This window comes from Mauremys reevesii, linkage group 2 (genome assembly GCF_016161935.1).
Source record: "Mauremys reevesii isolate NIE-2019 linkage group 2, ASM1616193v1, whole genome shotgun sequence".
Lineage (NCBI taxonomy): Eukaryota > Metazoa > Chordata > Testudines > Geoemydidae > Mauremys > Mauremys reevesii.
In genome coordinates, this window is record NC_052624.1 from 125,890,980 (window position 1) to 125,911,352 (window position 20,373).

At 50.3% G+C, this 20,373-nt stretch overlaps 1 protein-coding gene across 5 annotated transcripts in view; it reads left to right on the forward strand.

The window, feature by feature from the left end:
* TENT4A (terminal nucleotidyltransferase 4A) overlaps positions 1–20,373 on the forward strand; it is a 96,282-nt gene that overhangs the window by 48,461 nt on the left and 27,448 nt on the right. For all 5 annotated transcript variants that reach the window (XM_039524017.1, XM_039524018.1, XM_039524015.1 and 2 more), the window contains exons 9-10: positions 8,929–9,029; positions 9,610–9,779. In XM_039524017.1, coding sequence (XP_039379951.1) covers positions 8,929–9,029; positions 9,610–9,779 — 271 coding nt within the window. The remainder of the gene's footprint in view (positions 1–8,928; positions 9,030–9,609; positions 9,780–20,373) is intronic.

Consider the following 20,373-nt stretch of genomic DNA (forward strand, 5'->3'; position numbering starts at 1 on the left):
GAGGGCCATCAGGCGGACAAGTGTAGAATCTGTAAGGCGTTCAAGCCCCGGATGCGAAAAGAGAGGGAGATTCTACTCAAGCAACTCCTCATGGAGTCTGCTTTGCGGCCCTCTCAAGACGCAGGCCCAAGTGCTTCGGTGCGGAGTGCCCCTCCTGCAGTACCCTCTTCAGCACTGCAGAAGATCCAGTGCTCTTCTCGGGACCGGTGATCTCCCAGGCCCCAAAAAACGCCTGCCTCAGCACCGCTCCCATTCCCCGGTTGCTGGAAAGAAGCAAGCCTTGGAAGGACCCCCTGTTAGGGCTGAAGCAGTTGTCCCGGTCCCGACTGAGCAAGACTCTAACCAGGCCTCTAAGCAGGATATGGCTGCCAGGCCCAGATCTGCTTATCCCAGCCCTGCACAAGGGACAGTGCAAGTGGAAGAGATCACGTTACCTTCCACACGGGATACCTTCGAGGCCGCCAGAGGGCTCATCAAAATGACGGCTCCGGTGCCTCCAGCCCCAACCCGAGTCCCGGTACCATCCAAGGGTAAATCAGCGATGTTCAGAATGGCAGCCCACAGACCAGCATGTCCATGCCACTCGGAGTCCCGCCGCCGTTCCGAGTCCCGGCATGAGTGCCAGTCTCACTCATGGCACCGGTTAGACTCGTGGCGCTGGTCTAGCAATCTGGATCCTCGGAGCCGTTCCCACTCGAGGTAGTTATCGACTGCTGGGTCATGGTCTGCGACCTCGCGGCACCGTTTGGACCAACGCAGTGTAGAATTCCGATCCTCGCATTGACTGTCGCACCGGCCCGCGGCCCACCACCGTGCTCCATTGTGGCATCACTCCCCGGAGTGGCGCCATTCACCAGCCCGGCACCGCTCTTCATCGTGGCACCGGTCGCGATCAGCGTCCTGGCACCGATCCCCGCATGACCCATGCCTACCACGGGACTCTGTGCCACCTTTTGATTCACTCGTGCACTGCTCCTCCTTGGCCATCGTGATCTCGGTCCCCTTCTGGCAGGTCGGAGAGAGCTTCAGGGTTCTCTGACATTCCCCGGCCCCAACTGGGGACCTCGGCCAAGATCCCCCAGCACCCAGCTGGCAGCCCCAGTGGCAATTTTGGACCCCCTGGGCATATCACCGGGCACAGGGCAGGCGCTCCCCCCCGCAGTTGCCCAGTTTCCGTCAGGATTGAGCGCCTGCCCCCCGAGGTGACTCTCAGCCGCCCCCCTCCGGACCTGGACTAACCTGCGGAGCCAGCGCATGCGGTAGGGGCTCCCCCAGGCACCCCGGAGGAACCACCCATGCCTGACCAGGAGATTATCTTTGCACCGGCCCTTCCAGTGGAGTCGTCTTCGTCCTCCCCTGATGAGGCTGTGGCTGGCATGTCCATGTCTGGTCCACCCCCAATGGGCTTTAGGGTCCTTCAAGAACTATTGCGACATGTGGCCCTCAATATGAACCTCCAAATTGAGGAGGTTGTGGAGGAGGAGGAGGACCCTATGGTGGACATTCTAGGCCCGGAGGGGCCTTCCAGGGTGGCCCTCCCCATGAATAAAGCCATCCAGAACAATGCCAAGTCTCTGGCAAACCCCGGCCTCCATCCCTCCTACAGCTAAGAGGGTAGAAAGAAAGTACTTTGTCCCCACCAGGAAATATGAATACCTTTCTACCCACACCGCCCCATGCTCATTTGTGGTGGACATGATAAACGTCAAGGAAAGGCAGGGCCAACAAGGGCCTGCTCCCAAGTCAAAGGACGCTAAACAGCTGGACCTTTTTGGGAGAAAAATTTATTCTACTGGGGGTCTCTTGCTGCGGATCGCTAACCAGCTAGCGATCCTCAGTAAGTACACTTTTAACTCTTGGTCTGCGGTCCTCAAATTTCAAGACCTTCTCCCAGCAGAAGCTCGTACAGAACTGGGGGCTATTGCTGAGGCAGGTAAATCGGTTGCTCGGACTTCTCTCCAAGGTTCCCTCAATGCTGTGGACGCAGCTGCATGCACTCTGGCATCAGGTATTGCCATGCAGCGGAATGTCTGCCTTCAATCTTCAGGCCTCCCCGCCCAAGGTTCAGCACACTATCCAGAACCTCCCCTTTGATGGCCAGGGCTTGTTTGCAGAACAAATTGATTCCTGCCTGCATACCTTAAAGGACATGAGGAATATAATTAAATCCTTAGGTATGCATACCCCGGCTAACCAAAGGCAGCCATTTAAACCCAGCAATGCCCTTTCCCTCCCAGACTGAGGCAGGACTTTTCTCGTCGAAGTAGAAGATCTATAGACAGTAGCGCCCCCCTCCTCCGGGCAAGGTCAAGCACAGTCCATTTTGAGCACCCATTTTGAAGGTGTGCCAGAGGACCGAATACCAGCTCTTACCCCGGACAGTTATCCCTTTCTGAACAATCTATCCCGTTTCTACCTTGCCTGTTCCTGTATCACATTGGACCTCTGGGTCCACTGCACGGTGCAGATGGGATATTCTATCCATTTCCATACCATCCCACCCTCCCACCCCCCTTCCCCATCCCTCTTCAGGGACCCTTCTCACGAACAACTCCTCATTCAGAAGGTTCAATCCCTCCTCCTCCTAGAGGCAGTGGAGGAAGTTCTTCAGGTGCTCCGGGGCAAGGGTCTCTATTCCCGCTATTTCCCTGTCCTCAAGGCAAAGGGAGGCCTAAAACCTATTCTGGACCTCAAGGAGCTCAACAAGTACATTGTCAACCTGAAGTTCCATGTGGTCTCCTTAGCCACTGTCATTCCCTCACTGGATCTGGGAGACTGGTATGTCGCCTTCAATATGAAAGATGTGTACTTTCACATTTTGATTACTCCGTCTCACAGTTGTTTCCTCTGCTTTGTGGTGAGCAAGATGCATTATCAGTTCACAGCCCTCCCATTCGGCTTGTGCAAAACCCCTTGCATCTTTACCAAGTGCATGGTGGTTGTGGCAGCCTGTCTTCGTCGACACCACGTGCACGTCTTCCCGTACCTTGACGACTGGTTTATACAGGGCCGGTCTCACCATCATATCCAGTCTCAGGTACATCTAATCATGGACACGGACACGTTCACTTGCTTGGGTATCATGGTAAACATCGGCAAATCCATCCTTGCACCCACTCAAACAATAGAGTTCATAGGTGCAGTCCTGGACGCAAACCAAGCGAGGGCTTTCCTTCCGGAAGCACGGCACCTGGCTATAGCAGGCATAATTACCAGCCTCTGCAAGTTTCCCACCACCACAGCAAGGCAGTGCCTCAGGTTGCTGGGTCTCATGGCGTCCTGTACCTACATGGTGCAGCACGCCAGACTAAGACTCAGGCCTGGAGAAAATCCATCCTCCAACGAAGCCACCCATGCCTGCATGGGACCTTAACTTAGTCCTCTCTTGTGTTATGGGCCCTCCTTTTGAGCTGCTGGCCTCCTGCTCAGTTCTCTATCTCTCCTGGAAGGTCACCTTCCTAGTGGCCATCACTTCTGCATGTCCAGTGTCTGAACTACAGGCTCTCACATGTGAGCCGCCCTATACAGTCTTCCATAAAGATAAAGTTCAACTAAGACCTTACCCAGCCTTCCTACCAAAAGTGGTGTCCCGCTTCCATGTGAGCCAGGATATCTTCCTACCCGTTTTCTACCCAAAACCGCATGCTGACTTTCGTGAACAACGTCTCCATTCTCCTGACGTTCGAAGGGCACTCGCCTTCTACATAGACCAGACAAAGCCCTTTCGTAAAACAACCCAATTGTTTGTCGCCATTGCGGAGCGGATGAAAGGTGCCCCAGTTTCCTGTCAACGAATATCTTCGTGGATCACCGGGTGCATTCGTGCTTGTATAACCTGGCAAACATCCCTCTTCCTGCTGTTACGGCTCACTCCACGAGAGCTCAGGCATCATAAGCTGTCTTCCTGGCACACATTCCTCTCCAGGAAATCTACAGGGCTGTCACGTGGGCCTCGGTTCACACCTTCATGTCCCATTATGCCATCGTCCAGCACTCTTGGAATGATGCGGCCTTTGGCAGAGCGATCCTCCAATCTGCGGTTCCTTGACTCCAACCCCACCTCCGAGGTAAGGCTTGGGAGTCGCCTAACTGGAATTGATATGAGTGATCACTCGAAGAAGCAAAAACTGTTACTCACCTTTCTGTAACTGTTGTTCTTCGAGATATGTTGCTCATATCTATTCCATTCCCACCCACCTTCCCCTCTGTTGGAGTAGCCCGCAAGAAGGAACTGAAGGAGGATCGGGTTGGCAGGGTCTTATATAGAACGCCATATCGGTGCTATATCGGTCCAGCTGGCCCGACAGGTAGCTGCTAGGGGAAAAGTTTCCAACATCCGTGCACCGGCGCACGCACACACCTAACTAGAATAGATATGAGCAACACATCTCGAAGAACAACAATTACAGAAAGGTGAGTAACCATTTTTTCTTTATGGTCAGACATCTGGGTATGCCTTCACTTCTCTTCTCTGGGCCATGATGGAGGGAAAATTATTGTGCTTTGACATACCAAACAAGGTATGCCTAGCCAACTTGCTGGTTTTACCATAGTTTACGTATGAACACTATCCTTTTAGGAGCCAGGACAATCTTCATGTATCCAGCTTTTTTAAAAGAAGGCTTCATGAACAGGATCTGTGAACCTGTTTTTTCAAACACTAACTTTACCTTTCAAATGACTAGGGTTTCATTTGATAAAAGGATATTACATTCCTTTGTGCATGGCTGAGGCTCAGTTGCTCCCCCACTAAGGGCAGTCATCATCTGAGGATATACCAGTCTTGGGAGAAAATAAGATCTGCTTCAGTACAGAGACTATGAAGGAGAACAGATTCCTCAAGATGACCATTTGAGGAGAGGAAAGGAGACTGTAATAGAGGCTTGCAAAAGCATTCCTTGCAGTTTATTCTATGTTAACTTGATGGGTAATAGAACCTGTGTTCGTATGCCAGAAATATTGATATTACTAGGCTTTCCCCAGTCATTACAAGATAGGCCGCTATTTGTTGCTTTAAGAGTTTGGGTTATACAAGCATAATGTTTAATTACATCTAGGTTTGGAAGGATTAGATTTATTTATATGTAAATGTGGATAACTGTTGATTTCACCATACACAAACTGATACATATTTCCATCCCACAATGCCCACACTGACAATACATTTGATACAAGTGATCTTTGCGAGAACGTGCATCACAGAAACAAGGAGCCAAGTGTGCGCGTGCACACATTTTTATAATTGTGGGGGCTGTAAGCTGATGTAAATTAAGATGACATAATTCTGAAGGTTAGACGTGGCGTTAGGTGTAGACTTGCCCAATGCAACACATGGAGTTAATGCTAGGCGCAAGATTTGTCTTTGGGTTCTGTTGTAGATCGTGCCTTGAGTCTGCTTTTCTAAAATACGGTTCAGGCTTGTAAATTAGAGGGCTAAGTGACTGTAGGCTGCTGGTAATTGAGCCTTCTTAGTAAGATAGGCTATTGAGATGTATTTTTTCCCCTTTCCTCTAAACTTACAGGGAAAAAGCTACCATAAAAAGGCATAAGGATAGAGGGCAGGTGTGAAGTATGGAGGACAAACCTGTTGTATTGTACAGTGGTTTTTCAATCTTTTTTCATTTGCTGACCACTACAGAATAGCAAATGGCAGTGCAGACCCCTTTAGAAATTAAACCTGTAGCTCACAGACCCCTACTATAAAAGTCTTACTGTAATGGGGTCAGCACCCACCTCTTTTGAGCACCCTTCTGGTTGGGTCTGTCTGCATTCTTTCAGTTGTGATAACCCCTTTCGGTGGTTCTCAGGTCACTCTTTTTTTTTTTCCCCCAGTGACTCAGCCCTCCAGACAAGTCTCTCTCACACAAGGTCCACATGAGAACCAGAACAGACCTCTTCCAGGGTATACAGTCCACCAGGGCCTATCTCAGCATCCCTCTGGTGGGGTCTCTTTAGTCCCAGCAGCTTGCCAGGAGCTCCTTCATTGCTCCCCCAATACCTGCCAGCAAACTGTCTTTGGATCAGTCCTAGCAGCCAGGCAGCCTCTCACTTCCCCAGTCCCTGCCCTGACTTATCTGTCTGTGATCCTGCTGGTCTTCTAGCCAGGCACTCAGTCCTTTCTTCTCCAGTTCCAACCAGCAACTAACTGCTGTGCTGTTCTGCTGCTCCTTTTATATGGCCCTCCTTGCCCCTGAGTGGCTGTTCCATCAGCCCCTCTGGTTGCTTCCTTGCAACCACTCTAGACTGCTTGGAGGACCTCTCCACTGCTCCTTTGCTGGGATGGGTGTAGCAAAACCATGAGGCCTCCAGCAGTGAGCCTTTAGGCTATTCCACTCCATCTCATCTCATCTCACCCCTCCCCTCCCTGACAGGATTGGGGTGATAGTTCTACTAGTCTCTTGCCCCGCTTTAGCAGGGTCTTCTCTCTCCTCTACCTCTCTATCTGGAGAGTGTTTTTGTGTGTCCTTTTGCCCTGTTTAGTCAGGGTCTACTCTCCCAGGTCTTTCTTATCTGAGAGCATTTAAGAATCCTTTCAGTTCACCTTTGCCTCCTGTACTTCAGGGTCTCTGTACACCACAGCTTGTCCATCCCTGCATGACAAGCTGTCTCGAGGTCTTTTACCAAGTGGAGCAGGTGCTTTTTTTCCTCCTTAGCAAACTGGAGATCCATGGCCAGTTGCTCCCTCCAGCACATAAGATCCTCCATTTCACTCTCTGTTGACTCCAGCCATTTAGTTAGCTCGTCAATACTTAGGAGGGAATTCATTGAACCGGCCTGCTCTACCTTCTTTCCTTGGGGTGACCCTGTCTGAGTCCCTGTGCTAACCTGTTCACTGTGAGGTCCAGCTTGGGTTCCCACCCGCAACCGGTGACTTTGACAATCTGTTGGGTCCCATCTGTATCCTGTTGTTCCTGGGAATCTGTCTGGGTCCCTATATTATCCTGTACTTGGGGCTCCATCTGGACCCCTTTTGCCATGCTTCCTCTGGTTCACTTACCTAGTTGGTCCCAAACCCTCCTGGTCCTAGGGTGCCATCTTGGTCTCTCCTGCATGAGGGACAAGAAACCCACCCAGTCTCTCTTTTGACTGTGTCTCAGTCTTGCCTCAACCTGGGATATCCTTCTTTTCCCTTGTTGCCCTTCCTTTCTCTGAGAGGGCAATATCTCTTTAAATGCCCTGCCATCCTGCAGGCAAAACACACAGCCTTTTCCCTTGCTTTGGCCATGGGCTGTGTATTTCTTGGGGCCTTTGCAATAGCCCTACTGTCCTGCTGCCCAGAATCACCCTTGCCTGGTTCCCCTGTCAGTTCTGGAGAACCTATCCCTAACTCATAGGGATTTGCACCCAGCATCCCCTTCTCATCTGGTCTATCCTTGGGGCCCTTGCCTTTCCTCTTGCATTGAGCCCAGCCCTTACAAAGATTTTGCCCTTTAATGTGGCCCAGCTGTCCACAATAAAAGCAATTAAACCTTGCCATTCCTGCCAGGGCAAGCCCTTTTAAATGCCCCAGCTGTCCACACCCATAACATCTCCATGGCTGGGCTTCAGGCCTCTCACCTGCTAAACCCACTAAGTTGCCGGATGTGATGTGACTGAAGTGTGTCTGCTCCTGCTTCTTGGAGTGGCTCTTCCACCACTGCTGTTGTGTCGCAAACTTGGCCACCTGTTGCCTCTGCAGGTTCTTTATCAGATGCATCAGCAGGGTCTGGGTGTGCTGCTGCTGTTCTTGCTGCTGCTCTTGCTGCTGTTGCACCACAGTTATCTGCTGCTGTTGGCCTGCCACCAACAGGTGGATCACCTCCTCCATGAACATACCCCTTGTTAATCAGGTCCGAAGAATCCTACTGCTAGTACCAAATGTAACAGGGTCGGCACTCACCTCTCATGAGCGCCCTTGCTGGTTGAGTGTGTCTGCATTCTTTCAGTTCTGGTGACCCCTTTCGGTGGTTTTCAGGTGTTTTTTTTCAGCGACTCAGCCCTCCAGCTGAGTCACGCATACTGTCTGCATGTGAACCAGAACAGACCTCTTCTGGGGTATACAGTCCACCACGGCCTATCTCAGTACTCCTCTGGTGGTGTCTCTCTAGCCCTCCTTGGGCTCAGTCTTTAAGTAGTCCCAGTCCTGGTGTATCCCCTTGGTCATCAATGAAACTTGTAGGTGTTATCTCTGCAGTCTAAATCTCAGAGATTTAGGATTGCTTCTAATAAACGTAAATAGTATAGTTGCCAGAAATATAATTTTGCTTCTTGGAGTTCAGTGGCCAGGCAATCCCACACCACTTGTGCCAGTTTTTCTCTATTCCTGGTGTCTCCAAGCCGCTGTATGCTGAACGTTAATACTGTGCATTATTTGTAGGGATTTAATATCCTTTAATTCCCCCATTTTTTAAATCTATGGCAAAAGATTGAAGGTCTTTCAGTGTCAAAACCAGTCTGAGACCAAGACCTGTATTAACTGAGGTTTCTACTCCATGAATTACTTATAGTCTAACTGAGACTCCATGAAGGATATAAGGAAGCTATGATTATGTAGTTTCTCTAGGGAATACTTGTAACCTCTGAGGTGCTCTTGTTATCAAGTATAAGTATTTTAATTATTAAAGGTGTTACTACAGAAAAGTTTGGTTGAAACTTGTCTTTCTGACAGTCCATTTCAACTATAGGGTCACTAACACTAGTAAAGGTAGGAAGTGCAACTAATGTCATTTAATAGCAAGTCTGCATTGCCAGTGGCTTAAACTGAATAGTAAGCAAACGAAGTCATGAAAGCTAAGATAATACCTTGGTTACTCCTTTATCACCTCTTTAAATCTTAAATCAATCTAATTCATTTGAGTAGTTCATGTAGAATACAGTTTTTGAATATCTAACCTCTTTGTTTCCCCACTAAGTTTTTATATTGGTCTACAAATATAACTTTGTTTCTAGCACATTAGGTAGAATCATCAAAGTGACACAGGAAGTGATTGACTACAGAGCATGGATTAAAAAGACATGGGGAGGCAAAAGTAGTCTGTCACCTGATATTGGTAAGTACAGGAGTTGATCTCAGAAGCTTCAAATTACTAAAATACTTTCCAAGAAATACAGAAAAAACTTTCTTGGACTGATCCAGTTGTAAATATGTTCTCTGTACTGGGCTAGTTACAAAATTCTGCAGTAAGGTCTCATGTGCCTGAATTTAATTTCAAGATGGGGTGCTTACGTATGTGGCTCTGCTGTTTGGATTATGGGGGGGGGGGGTGAATAGCTGTGCGCACCACAATGTTGCACTGAAACTCCCCTGCGTGGATGTTGCAGGTATGAACTAAAAGGCTTCTAGTTCTCATTATTGTAACCTTTGTTAAAGGCGACTATGGTAATGCGAACTAGGAACCTTTTAGTTCATTCCCTCAGTGTCTTCATATGGGAGTTACCATAGCACTTTGGTGCACACAGTTATTCAGTCTCATAGTCCAAACTGCAGAGCAGCGTAGATGTAGCCTGAGACTCTTGCTGTTGAAAATTTTTAACATTAGCTAGTTAATGCAACTTTGGGAAATACTTTTTTCTAAACTACAAGGTGATGAGTTTTCATGTGCTTCTGAATGATCATGTTTTTATCAACAGACAATAGAATGAAAGTAAGAGAGCACATAACTCCATGCAGTGCAGAACAACAGAACAGAGGCTCTGAATCACCCTTCAACCAACACTTGGCTTTGTCATTAACTAGTACCCAACAGTTGTCCTCAGGTTCATCTGCCTCGTCTGTATCATCGCTCTCTGGCAGTGATATTGTAAGTTGTTTGGGTTTTTTTTCTTTAATAGATTAAATTACCAGAAAGTTCCTCTATAAAGCTACAGTGGTCTGTTAGTTTAAAATGGCAGCACTTGTTGCACTACTTTATTTTTTTTAAAGTAAAGTTTCAATATATCATTCTAGCCTGCCATAATAAGTTGATATTCTTTTGTGTTCTTGTCTTCATCAAACTTACTAAAACATAAACTAGTAGTCAGTAACAAGCTGTTTTACCCCCTTTGTAACTGTAAGAATTAAACAGTCTATTTAAACAGTTTATCTGAAGTTCTAGGCACTCTTTGCAGTTTTCTTTAAAACATCAGCAGATATAAAACCCAAAATCCAACAGTAACCTGTAAAGCAAAAAAGTGTGGGGAAAGTACCCCTTCCTGATGATGCCCATCAAGCAAAATCTTTCTCATAGCACCCCACATGAGGAGATGAGCCTCACAGCATGCCATGAAAGTGAATAAACTTACTATTTTTTGGACCAAGGGGTGGGGTTTAAATTCCAAAGGCAAGGAGCCCTCATGAATAAAGCCATGCTATCAGCACCTTCTCATATTGAGATTTTGTGCCACTGCTGAATTTAACTGCAATAGTATGACGTGAAAAGAGGTGGTTTGTAATTAGGTAGCCCCTCATCTTTTTATGACTCTTTAGGTCAATAACAGTGCCTATAAACTCCACACCAAAACCCACAGGTGGACAGTATTGCTTATAAAGCACCACTGTAATATGCTCATAATGAGACACTTAGCTCAAGGCTACTGCAGCATTCTGGGCCAGGTACAGATTTTGAATGGATTAAAGATGTAGTGCCTAAATAGAACACATTGCAGTAATCTAGTCTTACTAGTGTCAAAACCATGAACCATTGTAGATCTGTATCTGGAGAGACTTCACTATACCGTCTTGTTACCATTGCCGAACAAGTTCTAGAAGGCATTCTGAGATGGTAAGAGCCACAAAAGGCAGCACCATTCTTCTGCCTTGAGGTACATCACCTTGTCATCAGCTGTATGAAAGGCAACTGAGCTACATGTCAGCAGATACTTGATCTTCATTTGTTATTAGGAGACTAAAGCAGTTTCTGTATCCTATCCAGATTAACACAGATCAAGGAAAGTAAGGCATCTAAGACAGCTGTCTTGTCACAATCTTCAATCTTAATCACACACAAAAGATGAAGCACAGAGCAACAGTTAGTCAGGTTGTCATCAGATGGATGGCTCCCTTCAGCAGTAGTGCCACCCACAACCATTCAGAAACGGATGCCAAAAAAATAAAACTTCAAAAAGTTAATACATATTTTTTCATTTGTTTTTAGTCTCAAGGGTCAATAGAATCATATAATATCAGGGTTGGAAGGGACCTCAGGAGGTTATCTAGTACAACCCCCTGCTCAAAGCAGTACCAATCCCCAATTAATAGCCCTTCCCCAATTTGTGTTCCTTTCAGGTTCAAAATTCAACCTTAAATTTATACAGAACGTGTATCTCCCTGCTCTGGCTGCTTGGAATATTCCTTTCATTTTGAGTTAGGGGAACTGCTATACTTATCTTTCTCTCATTCTCCTGCCCTTATGACTGCATAGTCACTACTTCCCCTTAGTCTCCTACTCCTCACCTTGCCTCTGCACAGTTTTCTCCCACGTTCCCCTGTTCCCTTACCTTGCCTGAGTGCGGTCTGTTACTTTAAATTTGAGACTGAAGTCAAGAGTGCCCATTTTTAAATAAGAACAAAAATTTGCAAGGCTTCAGAAGATCATGAGACTTAAATGACCCCAAATAACATGATTCACAAGTGAGCAGGTAATTCCGCAGCAGCATAGGATGCACTTAAGAAGTTGGCAGCCTGCCATTATTTGATGCACTGACAGATTCTACTAGAAATGGGCTAAGCAGTTCACCAGCCAGGAAGGATGTGAATCCAGGTGGTAGCACCAAACTTCCTCAGCCCTGTGGAGCACTCCTGGCAGGAACTAAAATAGATGAAGAATTTGTTTCAACTTCTCATGGACAGTCTGAACCCAATACATTTTTTTCTCTGCAAAATAGGCATTTCCCTCAAAATAGGAGGTAATGTAATCTGCTAATGAGCAGGGACATCCACAATGAACCAAGCTGTTTACCTGAAATGTATATGTTTAAGATCTGACAGAAGCTGTGGTGAAAGGCAAAATATCTCTCCTGATCTTCCACAGAACCATAGGAATTTTAAAGATCTTTTAAACAATTGATCACTGGAAACTTTCAAATCAAAATTGGATGTTTTTCTAAAAGACATGTTCTATTTCGGACAGGAATTAACTCAGGGGAAGTCCTGTAGCCTCTTATGTAGGCTGACCTGTATGATCAGTCATCTCTTCTGGCCTTATCTGCAAGTCTGTGATCCGATTCAAACAGTTCTTCTTCGAGTGATTGCTCCTATGCATTCCAGTTAGGTGTGCGCGCCACGCGTGCACGGCTCTTCGGAACATTTTTACCCTAGCAACTCCGGCGGGCCGGCTGAGCGCCCCCTGGAGTGGCGCCGCCATGGCGCTGGATATATACCCCAGCCGGCCCGTCCGCTCCTCAGTTCCTTCTTACCGCCCGTGACGGCCAGTTGGAACAGTGGAGTGCTCTCTTTCTTCCACAGCCCTAGCGTTTTCTCTTCTCTTGAGTGTAAATAGTTGTTTAGTTTACTTAGTTGTTAGCTTAGTTGAATAAGTTTAGTTAGTTATAGTATAAGATAAGGGAATAAGGGGGATTTACCCCTCTTCTTCCGCAACCGGTGTGGGCTCATGCCCAAGGCACCGGGGTTTAAGCCCTGTGCGAATTGCCAGCGGCACATGCCTGTCAGGGACCCGCACGACTCCTGCCTGCGCTGCCTCGGGGAAACCCACCGTCCAGATAAGTGCCCTATCTGCACGGCCTTTAAGCCTAGAACAAGAAAGGAGTGGGACAGTTGTTTAAAGCAGCTCCTTATGGAGGCAATGCTCCAGCCTCCCGCACCGACCCCGGCGGCGCCGAAGTCGTCATCGGCGCGCAGCGCACCGGCGGCCCTGAGCCGCTCCGGCACCGAGGCTCCTCGACCTCTGCAACCGGCACCGGCGACCCGGCACTGTTCCCTCTCCCCAACGAGGAAACGTATGCCGGTGAAGACGACCTCGAAACCACATCCTCCGGGACCTTTAGCCCAGCCACCACCGACGCCTCCGGTACCGGCTGTGGCGGTGCACAAACCGTGCATGGTACCGTTGACTCTGGCGCCGCAAGGGCCGTTGAGTCCGGTACCACCATGCTCCCCGGTGCCAACCGCGGTCGAGCTACAACTCCCGTCCACGCCCGAGACGTTCTCAACGGCGAGAGAGCTCATCGAGCTCACAGAGGCACCGAGCCTCCGGCCCCCGGCACCACTGGTGCGGGCGGTTAAGTCAGCGGGTAAGCCGGCTATGATACGGCCTCCTTCCCCTGACAGACGGGATAGACGGCGCTCCAGGTCTCGGTCTCGATCCCGGTCCCGAAGACGGTCACAGTCACGCCGCTCCAGATCTCGGCATCGCTCACCATCGCGGTACCGTTTGCCCTCTCGGCGCCGGTCGCAGTCCCGGTACCGCTCAACATCGCGGTACCGGTCGCACTCCCGGAGACGCTCCCGGTCCCGGTCACCAGCCCGTCGGCACCGCAGGAGGTCCGATTCCCGGCACCGTTCCTGGCACCATGACTCCCGAAGCCGCTCCTGGCACCGGCGATTGAGAGCCCGGTCGAGCTCCCGGCACCGGTCGAGCTCCTGGCACCGCGGCAGTCGATGGTCCCGCTTTCCATCTCGGCACCGCGACGACCGGCACCGATCCTCGACACCATACGGGGACGGATTGCCAGCATCGAAGGCGCAGTCCGTGAGTGCCTCCGCTCCTCCGTGGCCGTCTCGTCACTCTTCGGTCGCTTCGCGGGCAGACAGCTATAGCCATCTTCAAACTGCCCCGTAGGGACAAGTCCACGGTGCGCAGCAGTGGGGCTTTTGGGTCCCCTGGGCCCAGTACGAAGCTCACGGGCTCCCTGGCCCCCCGCGGACCCCAGCCTCCGAACGCAGGGTGCCGGAGGCCACAGTAAGCAGGCCGCCCCCATCACCACCAGGTGAAGCCCAGTCACCTCCTGGTCCTGCGGACCATCCGCGCTCTGAGACAGCTGCCCACCCCATGGAGGAACCACCTTCGAAGGTTGTGGTCCAAGGTCGATCCTCGCCAGATGAGGCGGTGGCGGGAGCATCTACGGCGGACCCTCCGCCTATTGACTTGCAGGCCCACCAAGACCACCTTCGCCGGGTGGCAAAGGCTATCAACCTCCCCGTGGCGGAGGTCGTGGAGGATGAGGACCCGGTGACTAATGTAATTGGGACTGAGGCCCCAGTGCGTGTGGCCTTACCATTCATACGCACCATTCAAAAGAACACCACTACCATCTGGCAGTCACCAGCGTCCGTCCCTCCCACCGCCCGCGGGGTAGAAAGGAAGTACTCTGTTCCTCCCACGGGGTACGAGTACTTGTATACCCATCCTGCACCAGACTCGCTCGTGGTCCAGTCGGTCAACGACAGGGAGAGACTTGGCCAGCCAGCTCCAGCGCCGAAATCGAAGGAAGCTAGGCGCATGGATCTGTTGGGCCGAAAGGTCTACTCAGCAAGGGGTCTCCAGCTCCGGATTGCCAACCAGATGGCCCTCCTCGCCCGATACACCTTTGACATCATGGTGTCCCTGGCGAAATTCTCGGAGCTGATACCGTCAGCCTCATGCCAGGAATTCTCGGCCCTCCTGGAAGAGGGCAAGAAATCTTCCAGGTCCTCCATCCAGGCAGCTCTGGACTCGGCGGACTCGGGGGCCAGAACCTTGGCCTCAGGAGTGACCATGAGGCGCATCTCCTGGCTGCAGTCCTCCACCCTGCCACCGGAGGTGCAATATACTTTACAGGACCTCCCCTTCGACACTCAGGGTCTGTTTTCGGAAAAGACGGATTCCAGAATTCAGACCCTAAAGGACGGTCGAATTGCCATTCGCACTCCGGGTATGCACACACCGGCTACCCAGCGAAGGTCATTCCGACAGCAATCCTACCGGCCCTTTAATCAACCCAGGTCGCGACCCTATAATAGCAGGCGACCCGGCCTGAATCGCCGTAGACCGTCGGGCAACAGGCGCAACCAGACCCAGGCGCCTTCCAAGGCCCCTCAAGGGCCCAAACAGGCCTTTTGATGGGACGCCCGAGGACGGCCCATCAGTCTCTGTACCGGATCCTTCCCGTTTATTTTACAACCGCCTTTCCCACTTTCTTCCGGCTTGGTCCCAAATAACATCGGACAGCTGGGTGCTTCGTACAATCCAGTCTGGTTACCGCCTTCAATTTGTTTCGCCCCTTCCTTACCACCCGCCTTCCCTGTCCCTCTTCAGGGACCCCTCTCACGAGCAATTCCTCCTACAAGAGGTCGAGACTCTGTTGAGCTTGGGTGCCATAGAGGAGGTGCCTCACGACATGCGGGGCAGGGGATTCTATTCCCGATATTTTCTCATCCCCAAGGCGAAAGGAGGTCTCCGACCCATATTGGACCTCCGGGAGCTCAACGCGTACCTGCTAAAGCTCAAGTTTCGCATGGTCACCCTGGGGACCATCATTCCCTCCCTGGATCCGGGAGACTGGTTTGCCGCCCTCGATATGAAGGACGTGTACTTCCATATCACGACTTACCCTCCCCATCGACACTACCTGCGGTTCGTAGTCAACAACGCGCACTACCAGTTTGCAGTGCTGCCATTCGGCCTGTCCACTGCACCGAGGGTCTTTACCAAGTGCATGGCAGTGGTTGCCGCAGCCCTCCGCCGTCGTCGCATACACGTATACCCGTATCTCGACGACTGGCTGGTTCGCGGGACATCCCGACAGCTGGTAAAGGACCAGATGTCAGAGATACTATCCCTGTTTCGGTCCCTCGGCCTTCTCATCAATGCCGAGAAGTCCACTCCAGCTCCATCGCAGCGTGTGGAGTTCATCCGAGCGGTCCTCGACTCCAGTTTGGCCAGGGCCTGCCTGCCTCCCTCGCTCTCGGCACCAGACGATGGTCTCCATCATCCAGGACCTTCTCACCTTTCCCACGACAACGGTTCGGTCCTGCCTGCGCCTCCTGGGCCACGTGGCGTCCTGTACGTTCGTCACCACGTACGCGAGGCTCCGCCTTCGCCCTTTTCAATGTTGGCTGGCCTCGGTATACCGCCCGCACCGCGACTCGATAGACATGGTAGTCACCGTCACAAAACCGACACTCGCTTCGCTCAGCTGGTGGCTGAACCCAGAGGTCGTGTGTGCAGGAGTCCCGTTCCGCTCTCCTTGCCCATCCGTCACCCTGACCACGGATGCCTCGGCGTTGGGATGGGGGGCTCACCTGGGTGACCTTCACACCCAGGGTCTCTGGTCACCCCAAGAGCTCGCTCTTCACATCAACGTCCGGGAGCTGCGAGCGATCCGTTTGGCGTGTCACACCTTCCGTGCCCATCTGCAAGGCTGCTGCGTGGCAGTCTTCACGGACAACACGAGGGCAATGTTCTACGTGAACAAGCAGGGCGGAGCCCGTTCCTCCCTCCTCTGTGCGGAAGCGATGCTCCTGTGGGACTTCTGCATGACCCACTCGATTCACCTGGAAGCGTCATTTCTTCCAGGAGTGCAGAACACGCTGGCCGACCATCTCAGCAAGTCGTTCCTCGCCCACAAGTGGTTCCTTCGTCCAGATGTGGCACACACGATTTTCCAAAGGTGGGGATTTCCCCAGGTAGACCTATTCGCCTCCAAGGGGAACAGGAAGTGCCACCAGTTCTGCTCCTACCAGGGTCGCTCTCCGGGCTCCCTGTCGGATGCATTCCTTTACTCATGGACGGATCACCTCCTCTACGCCTTCCCTCCGTTCCTTCTCATACACCGTGTGCTACTGAAGCTTCGGAGGGACAGGGCCCACATCATACTCGTCGCTCCGGCTTGGCCGAGGCAGCATTGGTACACCCTGCTGCTCGAGCTCTCCGTTTGGGATCCCATTCCCCTTCCATTATGGCCGGACCTCATCATGCAGGACTTCGGCAGACTCCGCCACCTGGACCTACAGTCCCTCCATCTTACAGCTTGGTACCTGCGTGGCTGACCCATGCAGAGAGGGACTGTTCGGCGGCAGTGCAGCAAGTCCTGCTAGAGAGCAGAAAGCCTTCCACTCGCTCCACCTACCTTGCGAAATGGAAGCGTTTCGCGCTCTGGTGTGATCAACGAGGCCTCAATCCCTTCGTAGTCCCTGTCCCTACCATCCTGGACTACCTCTGGTACCTTAAGGAGCAAGGTCTTGCGGTCTCCTCCTTGAAGGTGCACCTGGCAGCAGTGTCCGCCTTTCGTCCACCCATGGGAGGTCGGACCATCTTCTCCAACCAGATGGTTTCCTGCTTCCTTAAAGGCCTGGACCGCTTGTACCCGCCGGTGCGGCGTTCTACCCCGACCTGGGATTTAAATCTCGTGCTGGCCAAGCTTATGGGACCGCCCTTCGAGCCTCTGGCCACATGCTGTCTGCTCTACCTCTCCTGGAAGACAGCCTTCCTAGTCGCAATTACGTCGGCAAGACGGGTGTCCGAGCTCCGTGCCCTCACGGTTGGTCCGCCGTATACTGTCTTCCACGCAGACAAGGTGCAGCTTCGACCACACCCGGCCTTCCTCCCTAAAGTGGTGTCGGCCTTCCACCTCAACCAGGAGATCTTCCTTCCGGTCTTCCTCCCGAAGCCGCACGCCTCCCCTCGGGAGCAACAGCTTCATACCCTGGATGTCCACAGGGCTCTCGCTTTTTATATCGAGCGGACGAAGCCCTTCCGGCGTTCGACCCAGCTGTTCGTAGCGGTTGCCGATCGCATGAAAGGCGAGCCGGTCTCCTCTCAAAGGATTTCCTCCTGGGTGACAACATGTATCCGGACATGCTACGAGCTTGCTCGCGTGCCTGCATGCCGCCTCACTGCTCACTCGACAAGAGCGCAGGCCTCGTCTGCTGCCTTCCTGGCCCATGTCCCCATCCAGGACATCTGTAGAGCGGCCACCTGGTCTTCTGTCCACACCTTCGCTTCCCACTACACGTTGGTGCAACAATCTCGAGATGATGCAGCCTTCGGCTCAGCAGTCTTACACTCTGCCACGTCTCACTCCCACCCCACCGCCTAGGTAAGGCTTGGGAATCACCTAACTGGAATGCATAGGAGCAATCACTCGAAGAAAAGACGGTTACTCACCGTAGTAACTGTTGTTCTTCGAGATGTGTTGCTCCTATCCATTCCAGACCCGCCCTCCTTCCCCACTGTCGGAGTAGCCGGCAAGAAGGAACTGAGGAGCGGACGGGCCGGCTGGGGTATATATCCAGCGCCATGGCGGCGCCACTACAGGGGGCGCCCAGCCGGCCTGCCGGAGTTGCTAGGGTAAAAATGTTCCGAAGAGCCGTGCACGCGCGGCGCGCACACCTAACTGGAATGGATAGGAGCAACACATCTCGAAGAACAAGTTACTACGGTGAGTAACCGTCTTTTCTGCCACCCTGGCTCCATCCACCTTCCCTTCAGCTTCCTTGGTTGCAGATTAACTTGTCAACCAAGATGACCTGTGGGGACTGAGCCTGAGAAGAGCGCTCCTAGGGATGGAGAACAAAAGGTTTTTTTTATACGACCACCTAAATCATTGATTGTCAAAAGAACACTCTGTCCCTGTTGGTGATTTAAACCATAGCATTTTTCAAGTGCTCTGAGGGCAGACTGTCCAATAGGTTTAGTGCCTTGACACAGATGTGACTTAGCTTCAAAACAAAAGGTAGTGACCACTTCAGACCATGGAAGAAATCCAAGTGCCTCACCTCAATCCCATCCCAATCACTACAGATCAAGAATGTGGCTGGCCATAGGAGTTGAGCTAATAACCACCGTGGGTACTCAATAGTAGTCATGGTTTGGAGAGGGGTTGGGAGAACCACACTTGTCCTCTGGGGATGTTAATCAACAAGCAGAATTATCGTGGGCTGTTGCAACACCATCTCAGTGAAGAGCTCACTAGCTTATATCAGAGGGGTAGCTGAGTTAATCTGGATCTGTAAAAAACGACAGTCTCCTGTGGCACCTTATAGACTAACAGACATATTGGAGCATAAGCTTTCGTGGGTGAATACTCACTTCTCTGTTAGTCTATAAGGTGCCACAGGACTCTTCATCACTTTTCACTAGTTTATAAGAAGACTTTGTCTTTGAGGTAATCTGAATGCAAAAACTAGTTTCATTTCCACCCTGTATCAAGGACACGTGAGAGAGACACTGTCCAGTCCAGTTCAGGGTGGGCAAGCATTTGCACTAAGTATACACTTAAATACTTTACATTAAAACAATGTAAGCTTGCATTCAGGAGGTAGAAAATAGAGGTTAATTCTCTGTAACTTGAACTCTTTAAACCATGATTTGAGAACTTCATTAACTCAACCATAGATTAGGGGTCTATTTCAGGAGTGGGTAAGGTTCTGTGGCTTGCAATTTGCAGAAGAGTTATACTAGATGAACATAATGGTCCCTTCTGATCTTAGAGTCTACGAGAAGTTAACATTGAACAGAAAAAGAAAAATGTGATACATGGAACACCGGTTGTAAACTTACAAATTGAATTCAATTGTACAGCTGTGATATTGGAGTATGGCATCTTTATGCATTTTCTGTTGGCTTTTTCTGGGCTAGGTCTTTACAGTAAAACATAACTTACTTGAATTAAAGCATAATATTTACAGAATATTGTGTAATGCAACAAATTGAAGAAATCCTAAAATTGAGGGGCACTGTTTTCCATGCCTGCAAATCTTTCCTTTTCCAAATATTAAGGTTGTTTATATATGTTGAATGTCAACAAAAGAGCAAATGAGCTTAACAGCCCACTTTCAGAACTGGCAGAAGAGTGTGCGGGGAAATTAAAGGGTATCATGCATGTTTTTAAAATCTTAGTAGTGGTCAACTTGGCATATTCAGTAAACTTTCAGTTTAATCTTGTTAACATTTTCCCTGCCAAACAAAGTAAAGACACTAATCCTCAATGACTGACCAATTTCAGTCCCCTACTCTTGTTTTAGCCCTGCTACTTTTCAAAGTGCTTTTTTCTTACAATGATCCTTCCCATAATTTAAAAAATTCACCTCCAGGCAGAGAAAATGGCCAGTTGCAGTCCTAAATATGAAGGCTTTGTTAAATCTGTGGGTTTTTAAAAAAATCATTTATAATGAAAACTATATAATAATAATAGCACATGTTCATAAAATCTGTACCTCATAACCTGCTGTGGATAGAAAAGCTTTCTTGGGTATCTCTCCTTCCCACGTTGCTCAAGTGGTGATTATACAGTGTTATGGCTCCTCATACCAAGTAGGAAAGAGACATGATGGTCTTCATTTATATATCTCATAGAAATGATCCCTCAAAGCATATCTGAAGGAGGAATCCAATGAAGTGACTAGTGCACTGAACTAGGAGTGAAGCCACCAAGGTTCTATTCCTGCTTGTCAATGAACTGTTGTGAAGTAAATTGCCC